Source organism: Gallus gallus, chromosome 1, assembly GCF_016699485.2.
Source record: "Gallus gallus isolate bGalGal1 chromosome 1, bGalGal1.mat.broiler.GRCg7b, whole genome shotgun sequence".
NCBI lineage: Eukaryota > Metazoa > Chordata > Aves > Galliformes > Phasianidae > Gallus > Gallus gallus.
The window spans coordinates 45,847,835-45,868,669 of NC_052532.1; the positions used below are offsets into that span (position 1 = coordinate 45,847,835).

Genomic DNA, 20,835 nt, shown 5'->3' on the forward strand with positions numbered 1-20,835 from the left:
ACGCATCAATGCTGATCCCACAGCAGAAGCTACTACAAGAAAAACAGTACAGCTACTTTACATCACAGACAGCAAATTTCTTCCCTACTCATCCTGACTAGAGAATATGCTTTTTTCTGGTTTCTGAGATACAGCAACAGTAACAAGGACAAGGTCCTGAATCCCAGCCTTCTAAACTGATAGGGATGTACAAAGAAGATGAATTAATACACTTCCTAGGTTCATATTCCCAATGTTCACAGTGCAAATGTGCAAATACACATTCCCAGTTTCAAAAGATTTCAAAGTTCTATATAGTTTACATTCAGTATTTTCCCAATGTTGAATAAAGAAAATATTTATTACAGAAGAATTCCAGTCCATACCAAAGTCTGCTAGCTTCAGTTCTCCTTTCTCATTAATTAGTAGATTTTGTGGCTTCAGATCTCGATGTAGCACCTTTCTCCTATGACAGTATGCCAAACCACGAAGAATTTGGTATAAAAATAGCTACAAAAGAGAACATTTAAATAAATCAGACCATAAACATTGATCTTCAGATTGCATTAACAATAGAAGTCTATTTGGGCACTGCAGAGTTAAGTCACTGTACTGCAAGCAAGACAAAAATACTTCTCAAGAAGTGAATTAACTTTCCATATGAGCACACTCCTGAGTATCAGATTTAAGATCCTTTTATGCTAATGAACTGCTTTTCCATGATACTTTACAACAAAGATTTTGAGAGATTTGTTCTGCATAATTTAAGAGAACCACAGGGCTATTTATTTTTTTAAGTATTTATCAATGCTGTTTCCCACACTAATGTCTTTGAAGGTAACTGTCTCTGACTATACTCAAGTTACTTTCTGCCACAGGATCCCTTATTAAAATGCAGCTCAGCACTCTTTCCATCCAACTGTGCGACACCGTGTAAAGAATATTTTGGCAGGCTACTGGAAAAACACAACAGGATTCACAAGCTCATGAAATGTGGAGAAATGAAGAACACTACCACAACCCCACTGCCTCTGGCATTTATATTCATCCCCTCACCTTGATACACACAGGTTTGTTTTGCTCCTCTGCAAAAGCCAGCCAGCCAAGTAACTCTGGTCATACATATTAATGCTACATATACGTAGACTTAAAGGTACTAAGGGATGGAGAAAGGTTTAGCAATAGGTAGCCAAAGCAGTTTACTCTATCATTGTAGTATCTGTAGGTATAAAAGGTCTGAATTTGAACACAAGACTTTTGGGTAGCCTTTGCTAGTATCAATTTTTATATGACTATTTCCTAACATTTCAACTTATTTTTGTATGAATTAAGACCAAAAATTCTTTTTCTCTAAACTGGACAAATACACTGCAGGTGTAGTTTACATGCATCTGTTTTCAGTCTGCTTACCTCAGGTTTATCTACTCAAGAAAAAATGAAATTTGTAGTCATTTCATCTTTCTTCCTTTTTTTTTTTTTTGAAGAGAAATCAAATAGCTTTGCTCAACCTACTCATGTCTACACTGTTGCAAGGGTAGCCACTCCCACACGGTATTAACAGACCCGCTGTAGGAACTGATAGCCATTTCTACCGTGCACTGAGACAGCAAGGGCTAGTCAAGAGGGTAATGCAGATTATTTTAAAGAAATTGTGGACCTTCCTGACAGTTGGCATGGATCGTTCTTTAAACTCACAGGACAATACACACAATCTCATAATTTTGTTTCAAACAGCAGTGCCTGCTGAGATCACACACATTTTTATATTATACAACCTCATTTTGTTGCAACTCAGAAATATAAAATTAGGCAAGGAAAGTGACAGAAGGGGTGACAGGGAGGTCTCTCGAGTGTTAATAATAAACCCAACTGCCACAGTTATTGTATTCTAAGCATATACAGCTACCATAGCTAAGCAGCTGTTTTGGTGCCAAAGGTACTGACCATATCAATATGCCCTCAGGGCACAGTTTAAACCTCAGGCAGACATGGAAAAACACTTTTCTCCACTTAGCTCAGATTATCACAAGCAGATTCTCCCTGAACTCTTAACCATACTTGTGTTAAGGAGTCAGCTTCCCATTTACAGCTCTTCTTTACTTTTTATGCTCAAAGCACTACTTCTTAATTTCTATTTAATTGAAAACACAAGCTTAATTATATTTTATGTTGTCTCTCTGAAGTAGATATAAATTAAATAATTTCCGTTCACAGATTCTCAAAGGAAGCAACAGATTAGGCCAGGAGGATTTTTTTTTCCCTACGAGTATTTACTCTAATGTGACAACAGAACAAAAGAAAAACCTAACCAAACAGTGACCAGCATCCAAGCTAAACCCCATATGCAATTCAACAAAGTACTGATTTCACAACACGCACTTAAGCCAAAAACAAGGATGACAACTCTACTGGTATGTCCAAGTCCATCACTTCACATTATTTGGAACACTGACTTGTCAACAAAATTTGTGCTGTGTACTGTTGTCTAAGAGTAAAAGTAGCTTTCTCATCTTGTCTGTGCACTCATGGTTCTGTTCAGTAGGATCACAGACTACAATCAATATTTTTCAAGAGGCAAGAAACTCAAGAGTTTCTCAGGTATACTTATTATACAAATAATAACCCTTACATGAATTACATACAGCTTAATTAAGCTGCTTTGAAGGTACAGTACAGCAGAGATTGCAAGACAGCAAGGCAATACTGTGTTAACCCAACCTCCTTTAAAACTTAACTCATTTCAAGTTAGTAATTTCCTCTCTTTGGAATCTTGCTCATGAAGCTGCAGTATTAAAAAACATAAACAGATATTCTAGATTTCCAAATGACAAACTGCTTTTAGAGGAGACATTTGAAACTGAGTCAGTCTCATCAGGCCAGATTTGGAACTGAGTCATGGGACCAGGCCACAGCTACAGTTAAAAGTGACCGCCAATTAAATCTTAAATAAAATAATCTGTGTTATTACTAATGGAGAGAATTTATTGTTAAATACAAATTAAAGCATCTTTCTTGTGTGACAGAAAGGGCAATCCAAACCCATGATCATTACTTCCTTGCTGAGTACACAGACTTTGAGGACATACCAAAATAAGGACTTAGCTCAATGAGTACACAGTAATGGAAAGATGTTAATACAGTTATAGATATATTACTTCTAAGAAAATTTTTGTTTTAAATATGTTATGGTGAAGAGAATGAAAACCTGTGTAAAGCTATATGAATTCTTTCTATTGCTTTAAACACTTAAAAATGATCAAAAGCAAAAAAAAAAAGGCTCCATTTGATTAAATGTAGTTGAGTAAGGTCCAATGGTCAAAAAAGGTTTTTTTTTTTTTTTTTGAAAGTTCTAAATCTTACAGCTCCTGATTATTAAGTAATCTGAAATTCTTCAATCACAACAGAGAAAGTTGGAAAACTCACTAGAATACTCACCTTTACATTGTGCATACTCATGATATTACCACAGTCATCCATGTACTGCTTCAGATCCTTGTCCTGTCAAAACATCGTTACTATTCAGTAAAATTATGGACAACAGATTATGCGAGCATTATTTTTTATTACAAGAAATCATTCATCAGAAAACCTGAGTTTTCTGAAGTTCAGTATTTGGTAAAAAACAACAACAAAAACAACAACAACAACAACCAAACAACAGAAATATGAACATGGAGAAAACCGTCCTTTCCAGAGGGCAAAACCACCCAAGTTTTCCATCAAGTTGTATTTTCCTAGACAAAGTTACTTGTTATTTCTTCACTTTCCACCCAGTGAGTGCCACAGTTTGTTTTTTGGTCCAAATCCTGGCTCCAAACAGGACCACTCAAAATTCAAACCCTCTGTCAAGAAGTGTTTGGACAATGCACTCAGAACTCTAGCAAGTCAGTGCTGTGATCATTGCCCTGGGGAACCTACTTTAGTGCCTGATCATCCTCTGGTGAAGAGCCTTTTCCTGATGTACAACCTTCCCCTCCATGCTGTTTCCTTAGATCCTGTTGTTGTCACCAGAAAGCACAGCTCAGCGCTGCCCCTCCACCCACCTCATGAGGAGCAGCAGGCTGCCATAAAGGCCTCCCCTCAGCTCCTCTTCTCTGGGCTGAACAAACCAAGGAACCTAACGCACTCCCCACGTGCACTGCCCTCTAGACCTTTCACCACCTTTAAAATCCTCCTCTGGAGGCTTTCTAATAGCTTTATGTCCTTCTTACATTGTGGTGCCCAAACCTGCACCCAGTGCTTGAGGTTTGCCTGGCTGACAGTGCTGTGCAACCCAGGATGTGGTTGGCTCTTTCAGCTGCCAGGGCATCCTGCTGATGCATGTTCAACAAGAACCCCCATACCCTTTTCCACGGGACTGCTCTTTAGCCTTTCATCTCCTACTCTGTACATACATTCATGGTTGCTCCACCCCAGGTACAGAATCCAGCACTTGCTCTTGTTTGTTAGTCTTCATGAGTTGGTGATTGTCCAACCCTTTAATTTGTCAAGATCTCTCTGTATGGCCTCTTTACCCTCAAGGGTGTCAAAAGCTCCACATAATTTAGTATCATCTGTCTTAAGAGTCTGAGATGATTTGCAAAAGTTGTGAAAAATCCCTGTGGGATAACAGCATAATTATCCTTTTTTATAGTTACTGAATTTGGTATGAGTTGGTATGAATCAGAACAGTATTTGCTGATTTACAGCACTCTGAGAACTGAATACAGCTGTATAATTTTCAGTCAAATAAGTCCATATGCAGGATAAAAATAGTGTATTTTTTAAAAAGTTGATATGTTTGTGTTACTCAGTATTTTTAAGGAAATAACTGAATATAAAGCTCACTAATTGCTTTAAAGGCTTACCAGATATTCGAAAACAAGAGTCAAAGACTTGTCTGTGTGAACAATGTCATGTAACGTAACAATGTTCGCATGCTTCAGATCTTTTAATAATGACACTGCAAAGAAGAATTTTTAATACAAAGCAAATTAATACAAAAGATGCAATAAATGCATTTCTAGAAAGTTCATATATATATATATATATGTTAATTTTTCAAAAAATTAAAAAGCTATTTTTAAGACCATAATATTCATATGGCATTAATTTAATCCGTGTAAAGGAAATGCATTTAATCAAAATACCATGCACATTTTGGTAAAAAAAATATATATATATAAATATTTCTTATATAGTACTGTTTGAGCAGAAGCAGTCATTTCATACAATGTATTCTGAGTCCCTGAAAATTACTAGTATTAGTCTAATTCAGTATAAATTCATCCATTTATAATACTATGCTTGAGAACACAAACATCCCCCGTATTGTTTCAAACATTAACTCTTAACATGGCTAAGATGAAGATTTTCCTCATCAAAACTAATATCAGCTCTTTAACGTCCCATATAGCTGATATATTTCCAATCACTAGCAATATTTAAGTCAAAAAGAAAGCCAGAAGTATCTGGCATTCTAAAGAGTAACAAAAGTTATTACCTTCTCTTATGGCTGTACAAGGTGCTCCCTCTTCGTGTTCCAAGCGAATTTCTTTCAGAGCCACCAGGTTCTCTGTCAATTTACTTCTCCCCTTATAAACTGTTGCATAAGTACCCTACAAAACGGAAAAAGAAGTTGCTTCTTCATTGAAAGACTGAAAAGAAACTTCTATCTAAGGTTGTAATAGGTTTCATTCGGCCTTTTATTTTATTTTATTTTTATAGAGGTTAAACTAGAAAATTATTTTGTAAACATCTGGACACACAGAAGACAACAGGGAATGCATATACTTACTTACTAACTCTGAAATTACTCAAAAAAATGTCCACCATACACCTTCCAAAGAAGTTTGATCAAATTGTATTAAGCTCACTGGTGTTACAATTTATCACCTTAAATGGCCAGAAGTACAGCCTGCAGCTTTGAAGGCCAACTGTGGGAGTTGTAATCGGGAGGGAGACTGATGTTTTACATAGTCTGACTGCGATAGCACAAGGAGTAATGGCTTTAAACTAAAAGGCGGTAGGTTCAGATGAGAAATAACAAAGAAATTCCTTACTCAGAGGGTTGTGAGGCACTGGAACAGAAAAAAAGGTTGCACAGAGAAGCTTGTGGATGCCCCATCCCTGGAGATGTTCCAAGGCCACGCTGAATGGGGTCCTAGGCAACCTGTTCTAGTGTCTGATTTAGCGGTTGGCAACCCTGCCCAGGGGAGCTGAAACTAGATGGTGTTTCAGATCTCTTCCAGCCCAAGCCATTCTATGATTCTATGATTAAAACTATCTCAGGTATGGCTATACTGTGCTTCAGTTAAGTTTCCAATGGCAGCTGACAAATTCTATCACTAGTTTCAAAAAACATAATTCCTTTTGGTCATTGTTCCTTGTCTTTGCTACGTGTTTTACGTGAGAATGCTCTGGGAAGAGAACAAGTCAAAGTTCAACAAAAACAAAGTTTTGTTGACATCCTGAACATGAATACGGTGACGCTCATCTTTTTCAGTTTTTGCAGACAATAAAAGACTCAAAACCCTTAAGGTATGTTACACAACAAGAAATTCAAACAAAACAGTGAGTAAGCATAACTAACATCATGAATTGCAAGAGGAAGTAAAAAAGTTAGGGAAAGTGCCCTACATTACCATATATCCCTGTACTTTCCATTACACTCTGTAACATGAGTGAGATGAAATGCACAATTAGGACTCGATAACTACTAGATTAGTACTTCCCCAAAGCTGGGTAACATTATGTCTAGTGAGGCACCTTGTAAGTACTAGAGGAAAAACAAAAAGGCATTTGGAAATGAGAACACGGCAAATGGAGGACTAACTGCAATATTCACACTATGGTTGCTTCTGCAACATTCTGAGCGTCCATCTGTATCCTTTTTTGATACTACTGGTCACTCTCAAACTGATCCCGTCCAAATCCATTATTTTCTCTGAAAATCACTGTGTGGTTGCAGTAGAGATAAGCCATTTTACTGCCCTCCCAAAGGGAAAGGCAAATAAAACTCAGTATTATTTAAATATTGCTCCTCTCCAACTCATTGATGTTTTTTCCTGCTTTTATTAAATTATATACGCATAGACCATTTTTGTGATAGTGATGCTGGTACGCATTGTCAAATGTTTGATTTACTGGAAAGAGAAATTGAACAGATATCTCCAAGGTTATAGAGACTTTCAGTTAACATTTATATAAAATTCACAGAAATCGCTGCCACCAAACCACAGAATGACGAAATGGCTGAGACTGGATGGGACACCTCTGGAAGTTATCTGATCCAACCCCCTTATCCAAGCAGAGACACCCAGAGCAGATAGCCTAGGACCATGGCCAGATGGTTTTTGAAGATCTCCAAAGAAGGGCACTCCACAATCTCTCTGGGTACCCTCTGCAAGTGCTCTGGCATCTACCCAATAATGAAATGTAAGCAAAGGAGGAGTCATCTCAAAATAAATCTATACATACCTCTCCAAGCTTTTCTAACTTGATATAGGTTTCCATTTTTCCAAATCCAATTTCTGACTGCAAAGAAAATAAATGAAAATTGACCAAAAAAAATTGGCACTTTTATTCATTTAACCATCTGTTCTGTCATTTACATGATTTAATCAATGAACTGAATTTTCTTTCAGAAAAATATCTGACAGTACTACAGCAAACTTCAAGAAATCCTGTTATTTTAAAAATGATTCAGCATATTATGATACAACCCAGTATCCAAGCCTAATAATCAGACTGTTAGTCAGCCTACTGCATATCCCAGAAAAACTACGTACTTAGTTACACTTAGAACAAAGCTCCACTTCACCTACCTGTAAATAATTTCCAGTCTTCAAGTATTTTATTTGGATCTATTCACCTTCTTCATTTTTGGTCAACAACCTACCTCTATAATGCATGTCAAGACAGCTTATCTGTCTATGTCTTTGGACAACAGCCTCTATGATCATTATTTTCTTCCCATTTAAACCTACTGTTACTCTCATATTTAATAGTCATCTATTAAAGTTCTTTCTATTTAAGACCATTCTCAGTTACTTCAAATCATTATACTGCTCTTTCAGCAGAAGAATGTTGAAAGCAGATATAAAACACGATACTTTTCAAACTGATTTACAAAGCGCATGTAGTCTGCAGCATGCCAAAATCCCAAATCCACTGGTTTCATGAGGATTCGCCTTACTGACAAACAAACATACTGTAACACAAAAAAGCCAAGTTTTCTAGCATGACTGCCTCCTTCCACTTCCACACCTAATATTTATTTCTAAGGAAAGATACTCTGACCCCTGACTGGTTTCAGCAATTATATCCGCAGGTCAGAGAAAGCTGATTTGTCCCTAAAATCCAAAGGATGCATCACTGTGTGCAACACAAATACTGTTGATTGGACTAAGACTTGACAGCAACATACTATGATGGTGTACTAACAGAAACACCTCTGTTCATTTTCAGAACATGAAAACACATTTAGTAAATGTCTACAAATGCTTTTGACATATCTAAGAGAAAAAATGGGCATGTAATTTGGTTAACATGAAAGTACAAAGAGTAATTCTGGCTTCTTAAATTAGTGTTAGGATTGAACTGTTTTAATGCTGCACAAGGATATTTTAGTATCAAGCTTATTTAGAAGCTTGGTGTGAAGCCTGCTTATCTTAAAATACAAGCAAAGTTGATACTGACAATTCTTATAACTCCAGTGAGGTTTTAAACATGCCATTTAATTCAGGAATAATGTTAGTAAAGTAAACATTATGTTTCCAAAGTGTATTTTGACCTACAGATATATTGTGAAGTGGTATCAGAATTAAAAGACAGGACTCTGAATTGAAAGGAGAAAATAAATGAGACCCTGTACCCATTAGTCTTATTATTGCCAGAAAATTGGGAATACAACTTCAAAGCCTGATTTCTTAGGCCTTTATTATTTATTTATATTTATTAGCATCTTTAATGCTAATAATTTCTGAAAAAAATATTTTTCTCATGTGAAAATCATCTGCTCATCTTGACCTACACAGAAACACTGACAGATTCTATTTACAGTCTCTTATTTAAAGAGTTTGGTGCGTAAGAGAAGCACCTATACTACTGTGCATGCAATACTGTACCAGTATACATAAAATAAAATTACTGTAAAAGCTAATTTTTTCAAAGAAATTGACCAGACTTAAAGCATAACAAGTTCCCTAATTTTTACTGTTTTTCTATTTTGATACCTCCTAAGCCTTGAAGTGAGACATACATTTAAAGCAGAAAACAATATTCATATACTGTAAATACCAGACTGCCAGCAAGCTTTCAGTGACAATCTCAGAACAATGATTCTAGGTTATTTTGAAATAATGAGAGAACAATGCAGAAAATCCATGTCGGCACAGCAATGCTGGCAGATTTAGCTTGGACCTCTAAGCCCCGAAAATCATTTTCAAAATTCAAAACAAAACAACCTTGTGACAGGAAGTTGACTCCATGCACACATCATATTCATTAGAGGGCAGTGTTTTTCTTTCATTCTTCTAGAATGTAAAGAGGAGGGGACTCCAACTGCTCGGTGATAAAAGAGCAACAAAAATAAGATATACAGGGAACTCCCCTAGCCTTCAAATACTACATTCCACCACTGAAAGGCCTCTACTGAAAGGTACTCCAATACACCAACATCTGAGAAGAGAAGGTTCTGGAAAATATAGTCTCCTATTCAATGCTACATCAGTAAGTAAGTAGTTTTAAGTTTGTTACATTACTACTACTTCCAGTGCTTTGATCCAATCATCCCTTCTTTTAATATTGTTCTTGCAAAAGACAATATGTAGATCAGGGCTTTGGTCTGCCCCAACTCAATTACAATCGAAGAATGGCTAAAATTGAATGGCCTTTGCAAAAAAGAAGAAAAACTAGGTTTTGGACTATTTCAGGGTTGTGCATATTTAACATTTAGCCAGGATTTTTGGTATTCTTATCAGTATGGAAGAATTCTCCTTCTGCCATTCACAAAGAAAGACTTATTATTTGATAACCCAATAAAAAGATACACCTAAAAAGGTATATAAGAATTTATTAATATTCTTTTGAATTCATATACGCTTCTCAAAAAATACCATAATTTCTACAGCAAATTTGAGAACAAAAATTTGTTAAAAAATACAGAAAGAAAAGTGAATAGCTGCCTTCATATTATGCCACTTTAGGACCCTCCTACTCTGTGACAAGACACACAGCATGGACCTAAGACGAGAGAAGCTCTTTGCTCAAATGAGCATCACCATTCAAAACAGTACAAGGATGTACTGTGGGAGTAAAATTTAGCAGATTTCAACAGCTCAAGACCCTCACTGAGAAATGACAGGGAAAAGTTTGCAGAAGAGAAAAGGGGAAGAGAATGAAAGGAAAGTCTGCTGTTTAAATAGATTTTAAAGGTGCTCAGTACACACCAAATTACCCTGTCCTTCAGGACATAAAAGCCAAGGTGCAAATGAAGTTGAATTACACTTCTGGTACAGAGACATCTGCATTAAATGGAATCTTAAGACCCAGGAGGTCAGGGAGATGCATTACACTTACTAGAGATGCTCTACGAGAACGTCTGCTCATGGGCTGATCAAACGGTGGGCTGTTAATCTGTAACTTTTCAAGGTAGCCATCGGGTATCCTGATATCAGCAGGCAGGGACAAACGCTTGTTCAAATCCTGCAGTAACGTTAAAAAGAGAAGTGCCAACTGTAATTCAGAATTTCCCAAAGCGTAAAGCATATTTTTACACTGGTTAGTGTTATTGTCACTATGGTGTTACCACTTAAAACTGAAATATAAAGCTGAGGTGAAAATTGTTTTTAAAACTACACTCTCTTCTAATAATAGTTCTAATTGTTTAGTCAAAAAATCAAACTCATTTTAACAGAACAAGAAGAATGAAATACTAGAATGTAATTAACTGCATTGTGGACACATCTGTTGACTATACAAGAATACTTATGAGTACCTGGAATGCTGGAAAAGGAGAATTTAAAGAGTAGTTAACACATGTAGTTTGATATTACGATTACAGTAATGAGATACTGGCACAATTCAAACAACATTACTTTCTCTGATTCCTGAGGGTTATAAACTTGTAGATTCTAACTACAGTGACAACCCTGTTCTGTTCCCCTTGGCCTCGGCCATGCGTTTCTACTCGTGCCTTTGCAGCAGCTTTGAACTATTTCAGCATGCTAAATCATTGAGAAACTATCTCACACGAAGTGCACAGCTTCCTGCCAACTTTGTGCTCCAAAAAGGTTCAGTGTAAGGTCAGACAAGCTCACAGCTTGAACACGGGGCAAAGGAGGCAGCAGGGCAATCCCAGGAAGCCAGCAGCTAAATTGGCTTAGGCTGCCAAAGAACTGGATCATCAGACTTCTCAGGACTTGAGACCTGAGTAGACAACTCACTAAGCTTCCAGCATTGGCAGCGTATTTGATCCACGTCTATGTATGATCTATATGTGTACCCGGAGCAAGAGCTGAGTAAAAAATGTTATTTAAAATATATTAAAAAATAAATTTATTTTTGCAATTAACTGAATGTCAGGCAGGACAGAAGGGCTAACTCACAACCCCATCAACCTCCAAAGTGATTGACCTACATGTGCTATTTCACTACAGCCACCGCATACAAATTTTTGGAGAGTTGTCAAGAAAGGTTTAATTTTTGGCACTTGACCCTCTTGTTTTCCTTTCACCCCTCATACCTGCTTCAGTATAGAGCACAAAGTCTCTGTTAGCTTCTGCTTTGTTGCTCAACAGTAGCTTCTCTGCAGAACTGGAAAATTCAGTGTCTGCATTTTGTACTCTGTACAAAATTTTCAAATTGCAACCACAGTATTCAAACAAAAGGAGCGCTGTTCACAGGATGGTAGCTTTGACCAACATTTTGAAGATCAATTAAAAGAAAACAAAAAGATCCCTCACTTTTGGCAGCTTCCCGTTTCTTTACTAATTTTCAACTTTGGCATTTCAAAGATGTTAAAACATTGGCAATGTTCAAAGTGCCTATGTGGTCTTGGGAATACTGGAGGAACTAATTAATTATAATGAGAGCAAGCTGTAATCCTTCAGTAAAACTGTGTTTTCCACTGAAGAACTTTCCTTCTTTTCGACAAGCTCTGCTATTATCATTTTTGTAACAGGCAACTCAGATTCAGTAGAACTGCAGTCATCTGAAGAGAGAACTGCCCTACTCCCCTATTTCAGAGGGTTTCAGGTTATTAAAAAAAAATAATTTTAAATCCCAAAAAAGCATTTCATCCTAATATTCATCGTATGCTTCAGAAAATTCAGGTAGCTTATCAAAACATGAGCACAAAGGAAAAAATTGGATCATCTCACTGTAGTGGGAAACCTTGCAACTGCTGGAACGGACAGGGAAGTCAAGAAGAGGATCAGTATCAGCCTCTACTCCACCCTCTTAAGATCCCTGATCAAACTGTGGGGCAATGTTCTAAAGTTCTTTTTCCTGTTGCTCAGGGACCTAAACTAAAACAGAAATTCCAAGCCAAGAGAAGGAAAGAACACTGGGTTGTTTTTAATGTAACTTGCTGAACACATTAGGTACCATTATTATCCTATACGCCCCACAGCAAAATAGCTCTCTCCTATTCCTCTTCTAGCTATTATCACTACAACAATCTGCTGCAGTGTTCTTATTACTGTTCTTGTAGTGCTTATTTGAAAATAAGCATTTTAATAGCATCTGTTTATAGGAGTACCCAAATTATGGGCCACAATTCAAAGGCCTCATGAAATACCAAACTTATTGTACCCCAGAGCTCTCAGTCTGTATCTTCTCCAATAGCACTCATCTTTAGGGTAGAAGAAGTGGTGCTTCACAGTTAGATCCACATCACTGAAGCATTTCCAAGCATACAAAGTTGATCAGTATGTGGGAAGAAGAAAGCCAAGGTACCCTTAAGCTCTGACAACAAGTTGAAAAATACTCCCCTAGTGTACACAAGGCCTGCTGTCAAAAATCACATACTTTTTCAAATGGAGAGGAAGGGAAAGGAAACAATTTTAAGGTTCTTTGTAGCTCTTACAGATTTGTTATTTTGGAGTTCAGCCACTGTAAAAACTGGAGCCAGCATTTTAAGTAGCATAAAATATTATAATGGCAGCTAGCAACTCTCTGACAGCACTCTCCTTTCATTGTTTGTAAAAGCTCCAGCAGTGGCACTACTGCAATAGGTAATTGCAAAACTCCCCATGACTTACTCCAGAGATCCCATGTGACATCCTCAGCTCTCAAGTGACCTTAAGCTGCAACCTTGTGTTTTGTGCTCCACAGTGCGTAGCACAAATATTGTTCTGAATATAAGGACTTAATGAAGTAAAGGCCAAAACTTGATCTAGTTAGCAAAAAACCTCTAATCAACAACAGTCTACTTTAAGCACACAATAGCCCCCTGTGAGCTTCTTTAAAAAGCATTAACAGAACCTTATGGAAACAGCAGAGAGAAGATTTCTTCAGGTGTAAGATACCTGTTTTTAAATATAATTTCAGTGCTTCTAATACATAGCTTTAAAACTCTCTTCCCCTCCCCCCCCCCCCCCCCAACTTACTATTTTGTGCTAGAAACATAACATTTTGGCATATCATATATATATTAAAAAAAAAACCAACTATCTGTTCTCCTTAACTTTGTAGAACTGAAGAAAGTCTCTTTTCTGCATGGAAACATAACGACTTCATGGAAACTACAGCAGGCACTTTACAGATATTTCCCCCCTAGTGATCTGCACTGCACTTCTACTTGTTATACACATATTTGGCTGTGTTGAAATGTCTACTAAGCCACAACGTTTTTTTAAGCCTTATATGAAAATCGTTACCTACCACAGTCAGAAGCCTTTTATGACACCAATGTTTGAAAGATCGTATGTACAGTTCGACAGAGAAAGTCTTTTCTGCATTGTAATTATCCTTTACTTAACTACTTAATATAGACAAAATTAAAGTCACTGAGATTGCAAACCCAAATGGCTGAAAGGAATTAATGCATTTTGTTTCCCTGTGCCACCTTAATCCTTCCCAGTTTCTGTAATAATTGAAGCAATCACCTCATTAGGGAAAAAATAAGCCATCGTAATTAAATGCCACAGAGCTACATGAAGTGGGATCCATCAGATGTGCAAGTAAGCACGTTTCCTACTGGCTAAGTAGCAAAGATGAAAACTAAAACGCATCATTTCGATACCGCTAAAAAAACTCACTTTAAGTTAAGAGATGATGAAAAGAAGCCCAAGAGCAACCCTACCAGCCAAGCGTGAGCCTTCAGAGCTCACAGGCAGGGATGTGACGTGGAGGCAAGCCGCTGGCTGCCAGCAGCCAGACATGCCCGCTGCCCTGGGCCGGATGTGTGTCAGCCACACGCTCACCGCCCACACCAGCAGGATGGAGAGAAAACAGAAGGAAGGTGAGCAGACTTGTGGATCGCGGGACCGCCGTTTTAATAAGGGAAGCAAAAGCCATGTGCACAAACAAAATGAAAGAAGTAATTCATTTGCTGCTTCCCACTGGCAGGCAGATGTCCAGCCACTTCCTGGAAAGCTGGGCCTCAGCTTGCCCAGTGGCTGCTGGAGAGAGAAAGACAAACACCGTGACCACAAACATCCCCTTTCCTCCTCCGTTCCCCCACCATTTTTTCACAGAGCACAATATACACAGCATAGAAAATCCCCAGTCAGCTGTCCCATCATGCCCTGTCCCAGCTCTCACCGACCCAGTGCCGACGTGCTGTAAGGGGCAGCATGGGGAACTGAGAAAGTCCTGACATTGTGCTGGCAGGGCTCAGCACCTGCCCCAGCCCTGCCGGGCTATCGCCTCCATGTCAGCCAGTGCCACAGCTACTGTGCAGCTCCAGAGACAGGGCTGCTGTGAAGGAAGCGGCCTCCACTCATCCCAGCCCTGCACACCCACAAGGCGGCATTATGTATGTACCAGGCAGAGAGAGCTGCTGAGGGAAGGCAGCCTGTTCCTCTCCCGTGGGGCTGTACGGGATGGGGCAGCCAGACAAAGCTCGAGCCTCAGTGTGCGAGGCCTGTGCATTAAACACAGTCACCATCTTCACTGCCTCATGCCACTCCCGCAGCTGTGCCCAGACGTGCCCATTAACAGCCCTAACTGCTACTTCAGCTGTAGCCAAACCTGCCCTCTCCAGCTGGGCTGCTTGCTGTCACTTTGGTAGGATGCCAGGCTGCACCAGTGGAATGCAAGCAACAGTAGGAAATGGTGATTTTTAAGAATTTCTAATACTCTTAAACCTCTGTGGAATTCCATGAAGCAATAAAAAGGACACTTTTCAGAAAGAGTACTTTGTCCAGACTAATTTCAATGGCCAACTGAATTTAATGACATGTTAGCATTTCTCAGAAAAGGAAAAAAAAACCCTAAAACACAAAGACTATAACCAAAAAGCCTTTTAAAATGGAAATTATCAGCAGGCTGTTAAATACGTAGGCTGTTACAAGATCCTGCCACAGTGCTGTTTAAAGTATTAATAAGGAAGCCTGTAAAATTAATTGCAGGATTATTTTCCCAACATTAATTTTTGATACTTAAGGCTTTTAAACTTGTCTGTTTAACACTTTAATACTGGTATCCCTGTGAGAATATTTTAAATTTGTTTCATTTTTAAGGTAGGAAAATAGAACAACTCCCTGTCTTATGCACATGTTTTAATGTAAGAGTTATACAAGTGATTTACGTATCTCCACAGCTATGCAGTAGAATCTGCATGCATTCCTTTGTAACTCCGGCAAGTGAAGGACTACCAGAATGCAAAACATTTGCTTTCAGGGACAACAAAGCGCTTCAGGTAAAATAGATTACCTTCTAGAAAACTAAAATGATAGCATTTACCTGTATGTCGCTTCCTGAATGAAGTTTGATTTATGAAAAAGCTCTCGTCAATCAGTACGTTTTCCAGTTTATTTTTTTTTTTTTTTAATGGTTATCTTTAGGGTCAACTTGCAACAGTGCATATCAGGACTGAGTAAACATACAACTGTTAAATGTTCAAATGCCTAAAGTAAACCGTATGCTACTAATGAGCTATTTTTTGATCCATCTCCAGAATATATTCTGGAGAACATATTCAAGCATCAGTCGCTTTGCTGGGTTAACCAGAATGGCAATGGCATTTCCCCCTCCCTATATATTTTAAAAACACATTTTCTATCCTCTTGTGCAATGCTTATTTCTCGGTCTTGCTTTATTGCTGGCAGAGAAATGTATACTATTTTTATAATTTGCCTGAAATGTGAAACACATTTGTTCTACTCTGCATGATGGGAGATAAACATGCAAGCACTTGTGACACTAATATCGCTGAGTTGTTTACAGAGATAAACTACCCCAACTTGTGCTTATCTTTACTATTTCCAGCACTAGATACAGCAAATGCTCTGAGAAGAGCAACACTGTGTGGAGCCCTTCCTTGTGCCTGGCTGGTACCCAACCGCATTATGTTTTTTGACTTACACAGCACATTCAGACAATAAAGATGAAACTTTAGCACAGAATAGAATACCAACAATCAAACCCAACCAAAGAGAAGGTTGGAAGCACTTTGTCGAGGTATTCAGAAGTTCAATTCTCACTGCACTGCAGTGTAGTGTATCTTAGCTGGAAAATCAGAAAAACAGAGGCTTTCACCATTCACGGTTGTGCCAATCTTTCCCAAATTTATCAGACTACAAATGCTGCCAATCTTTCAACTTCTGGACTGTTTCCTTCAGGCTGATAGCATACTCACAACAGCAGTGAGAGAAAAGAGATTTGGCCTTCTGCCAGTGAAGTAGGAGGAAGTGGAGAAAAAAAAAAAAGCAGTCCTATATTATCAAGAAATAGGTCAGAAAAAGCAGAAACAAAACCTATGATATGTTGTCTGATCATCCTCAGCTATTTCTTAAATGTTTCATTTAGACAGTGTAACAGCAAACTATCTCCAGAAGTGATATTCTACTGCCTGTGGCCACACGTTCCTTGGAGAACAGGCTCAAAGCTAATGACTCAGCAATGTGGTTTGAGCAACTCAACTGGCAGAAGACTACTACTCCTTTCAAACAACATGAGTCATTACCTGCTGATTCAAGTTTAGGAGCCAAGACATGAAGGAAGTTAGCTCTGTCAGGAACAGCTAGTCAGTAGCCTAACGATACTGCCAAGCAGCATCATTATATGAAGATCCTTATTGCTTTGGTTCTTCAGTTCATTCTTGATAGTTACATTTCCAGAACACAATGAATATATGCTAGCAGACAACTAGCTCCCAACTCTCCCTAAGATTTCAGCTTATCTTTCAGGAGTTGATATTGCTACAGAACATTACTGAAAAAATATAATTTGTCTTCTAAGTCTACAGACATCACTCGGATAGCCCAAACAATCCACTATAGATCAAATGAGTACAATTTGCTCTCTTGCATAAGCATCAGTTTGAATTAGCCCTCCCACTGGTTTTAGCAAGCAACAGCAAGGCATGTCAGCTGCAACCACAAGATGTTCACTAATAAGTCACAGTGCTTTTTTTTTTTTTTTAACTAGGGAATGCTTAACGAGATCTAAAATGCTACATCATATAATCCTCTATGCAACACAATTCAGCCTCAAGCTTACTGTGAAAGAAACTACTTTTTACAGTACACTTTCCTTGCAGATTTTAAATAAAAAACGTGTATGGTATACTACATGCTACACAAAGCATACAAGTTGAAAAACATTTGCTTATGAGCATTATTTCCTATGAGAATGTAAACATGCTACACCACTCCAGTTTCAAATACCATGTAGATTTTTTTTCCCCTGAATGCTGCTTTATCAAATTTCAGTGCATTTTTTTCAAATGACAGCACAGTTCAAGCCAACTATATCCCGTGCAGTATTATGACATACTACAAGACTGCTAGAGGCAAAAACAAATAGAAAAAAACCAACTCCCTAATCAGAGAATATATTTGTACAGATTTTTCTCATTTGGTTACAGCACTGCAGACTTAAGAGACTGGCAAGGTCCTGAAGCAAAACACCAGCATACACAACCACCAAAAAACCTGACATCATTCATGCAGCATGCTGTTTTTTCAACTTTATAAATAATTGCTCAATTACTATAACCAGAACCACTCTTCTAACAGCCGAGATGAGTTTTCCTATTAGGTATATAAAATCCTAATTACTTATCCTTTTTATTATTATTATTGCTTTAATTTTATGTACTGTGAGCTGACAAACAGCTTACTAAGATTTCTTTATCCAATTATTCATAACTCCATATAAAAGATGGCTTTGCACATCTTTAGTGCTTAGGAGAATTAAGAGTGCAACTTTCTAAATATGCCCGTAATACAAACAATTGTCTCAAGATACCACCATTTATCATGGGGCTAATAGAGACAGCAAACGTAAGGACAAAAGATCTAACTAGTCTATACCTTCTGAAAGCATGCAGAAACAGGCTACTGTTTCTGTTCTAGTTCCATAGCATTCTGTGAGCAAAAATTCTTTTAACAAACTGTACAAGTAGCTGGATGAGTATCTGACTCTCAGTCTCAAAAAATCCTCAGTGCAAAAACATGGATTACATAGCAACGAACAGGCATAACTGATTTCACTGTAACGCAGAAAGTGTGTCTTTTCCGTCTCCTGCAGCATTTTGCACTTGAATGCTATGTTTTTCCTTTATGTTTGAACGCTATTATTAATACATATTTTTTCCCTAAAAACATTAAGCGATTTCTACGCTGTTAAACTTGAGGAAAGGGTCATCAAAGTATCCTTTCTTCTGTTAGAAGCAGTAGCAAATATTGAATCTTAAGATGCATTTGTAAAAGAACACTGCTGTTTCTTACTCCACAAATTATGCAGTTTTTAGCCAGTCTACTGAAATTCAACGCAATTCAAATTCAGCACAATTCATTTATCCACAGAATGGAACATCTCTCCTACAAGGACAGGCTGAGAGAGCTCGGGTTCTTCAGCCTGGAGAAGACCAGGCTCTGAGGTGACCTGATGGTGGCCTTTAAGTATCTAAAGGGGAGCTACAGGAAAGAAGGGACAGACTCTATAACAGCGTCTGTGGAGACAGAACAAGGGGAAATGGTTCAAGCTCAGAGAGGGTAGATTTAGGTTAGATATAAGGAATAAATCTTTTACCGTGCAGGTGGTGAGGTACTGGAACAGGCTGCCCACTTACGTGGTTGATGGCCCATCCCTGGAGACTTCCAAGGTGAGGCTGGATAAGGCCCTGGGCAACCTGATCGAGCTGTGGATGTACCTGTTTATTGCAAGGGTGCTGGACTAGATGGCCCTCAGAGATATCTTCCAACTCTAAGGATTCTCTAAGGTCTAAGAAAGCATTCAGAAATGATTTAAGAAATGGAATTCATTAGTCAATTGAATAACAGGGATTTTTCTTTTCTTTCTTTTCCTCAGATCAAGTATTCAAAATATTCTCAGGAATATCATCATACCAGGAAGACCACATGCAGCTTCATACTCAGAATACCAATGACCACAGACATTTCTGAGTCCCTGCCGCCTCTCCCAGCAAAGATGAACATATAATTGTAATCAATGAAACATCAGTATTAATAAAATTGCAAAGGTTTAACCTCTATTTTGGGACTGGGAATCAGAGTTTCCCAGCACATCTATTTTCATCAATCAACAGAGCAAGGACTTCACTGCCAGGAGTTCAAGAAAGTTGAACACTAGGTGCTGGGAGGTAACAGATGCAAAACTCTCATTTCTAAATTGCAAGAAGAAATAGCAGAAGAAGAACCAGCAAACCAAAGGAAGTTACAGCAAAAGCAGTAATGTATTTAATATTAACCCGAGCATTCTAACAGAGTAACTTTCTATGGTTAACCCCTATCATCAAACATTTGTTGTCAAGATAAAGCAGCAACTATCAGAGGAAGGTTGCATAGGAAATCCAATTATTCAAAATAAATTAAATTCTTGAAATCAGGAACTGGAAATCTGACTTTCCTGGACATAACAGCAAGGCTGGAGTGCAGGGTAGGAAGCTGCATCCAAATTCTAACTTTTCATCTGGTGCGTACCAGTAATCCAAGTGAGATCTGATTTGTAGATGGCTGAATACATCCAATATGATACCAAATTATTTGTAAAGGGAACTCAGAAAGGGAAGGAACTTAAAAGGGGAGCTGAGTTATTGATGAGAAAAAGCAAAAAAGCAGATATTCCGTAACAGCACATTTTCTTGTGTAACACTGCAAAAGATTAGACAGCCTCCAAGTGCAATGGAAAACAGATAATACAGTGACCATGTTAAAGGAAGTAAACATCTTGATGGTACTCAGCTTCAGGCTTTTTTTTTTCCTCTCTACCTACTGGTAGGTAATCACATAGATTCATGCAAGAGGTGAGCAGGAGATCTACACCGCCTCAGAATGCATAGAGAAGGAAATAAGACAAGATCCATTAAACAAGGCAGAAAGGATTATACAGCTGACAACCAGAGAAGTAGGGAGAATCTTTGTTTAGTGAAGCCTTACCCAAGAGGCACTGTTGCAGGGATCCAAAGCACCCTGCCAAGCAGTAAGAGATGCTGGGGTGAATGCTCATGCTCTGCAGTGCTTCCTGCAGGTTTTTCCTGCTACCAAAACTAATGACAGGAGAAAATACTGTACTGCCTCTGACTTAAAGCCTGAATCAGTACTGCCATCCAGTCTACTGTTCAAGAATTTAAATTGAATGGAGGCTGATTGTGCCCTATTTACAACACATAGAATCATAGAATCACCAAGGTTGGAAAAGACCCACAGGATCATCCAGTCCAACCATTCACCCTTCACCAAT

General features: G+C 38.2%; 1 protein-coding gene and 1 long non-coding RNA gene across 17 annotated transcripts in view; one reads left to right on the forward strand and one right to left on the reverse strand.

The window, feature by feature from the left end:
* The window catches only part of CDK17 (cyclin dependent kinase 17), a 90,628-nt gene that overhangs the window by 8,653 nt on the left and 61,140 nt on the right, over positions 1 to 20,835 (reverse strand). For all 16 annotated transcript variants that reach the window (XM_015283892.4, XM_015283880.4, XM_015283867.4 and 13 more), the window contains 6 exons: positions 10,540 to 10,665; positions 7,438 to 7,494; positions 5,462 to 5,576; positions 4,827 to 4,921; positions 3,415 to 3,477; positions 366 to 489 (listed from right to left, as the gene is read on the reverse strand). In XM_015283892.4, coding sequence (XP_015139378.1) covers positions 366 to 489; positions 3,415 to 3,477; positions 4,827 to 4,921; positions 5,462 to 5,576; positions 7,438 to 7,494; positions 10,540 to 10,665 — 580 coding nt within the window. The remainder of the gene's footprint in view (positions 1 to 365; positions 490 to 3,414; positions 3,478 to 4,826; positions 4,922 to 5,461; positions 5,577 to 7,437; positions 7,495 to 10,539; positions 10,666 to 20,835) is intronic.
* LOC107052950 lies at positions 6,117 to 7,445 on the forward strand. Its single transcript, XR_001465804.4, has 2 exons — positions 6,117 to 6,249; positions 7,177 to 7,445. It is a non-coding gene; the product is annotated as an uncharacterized LOC107052950 (long non-coding RNA).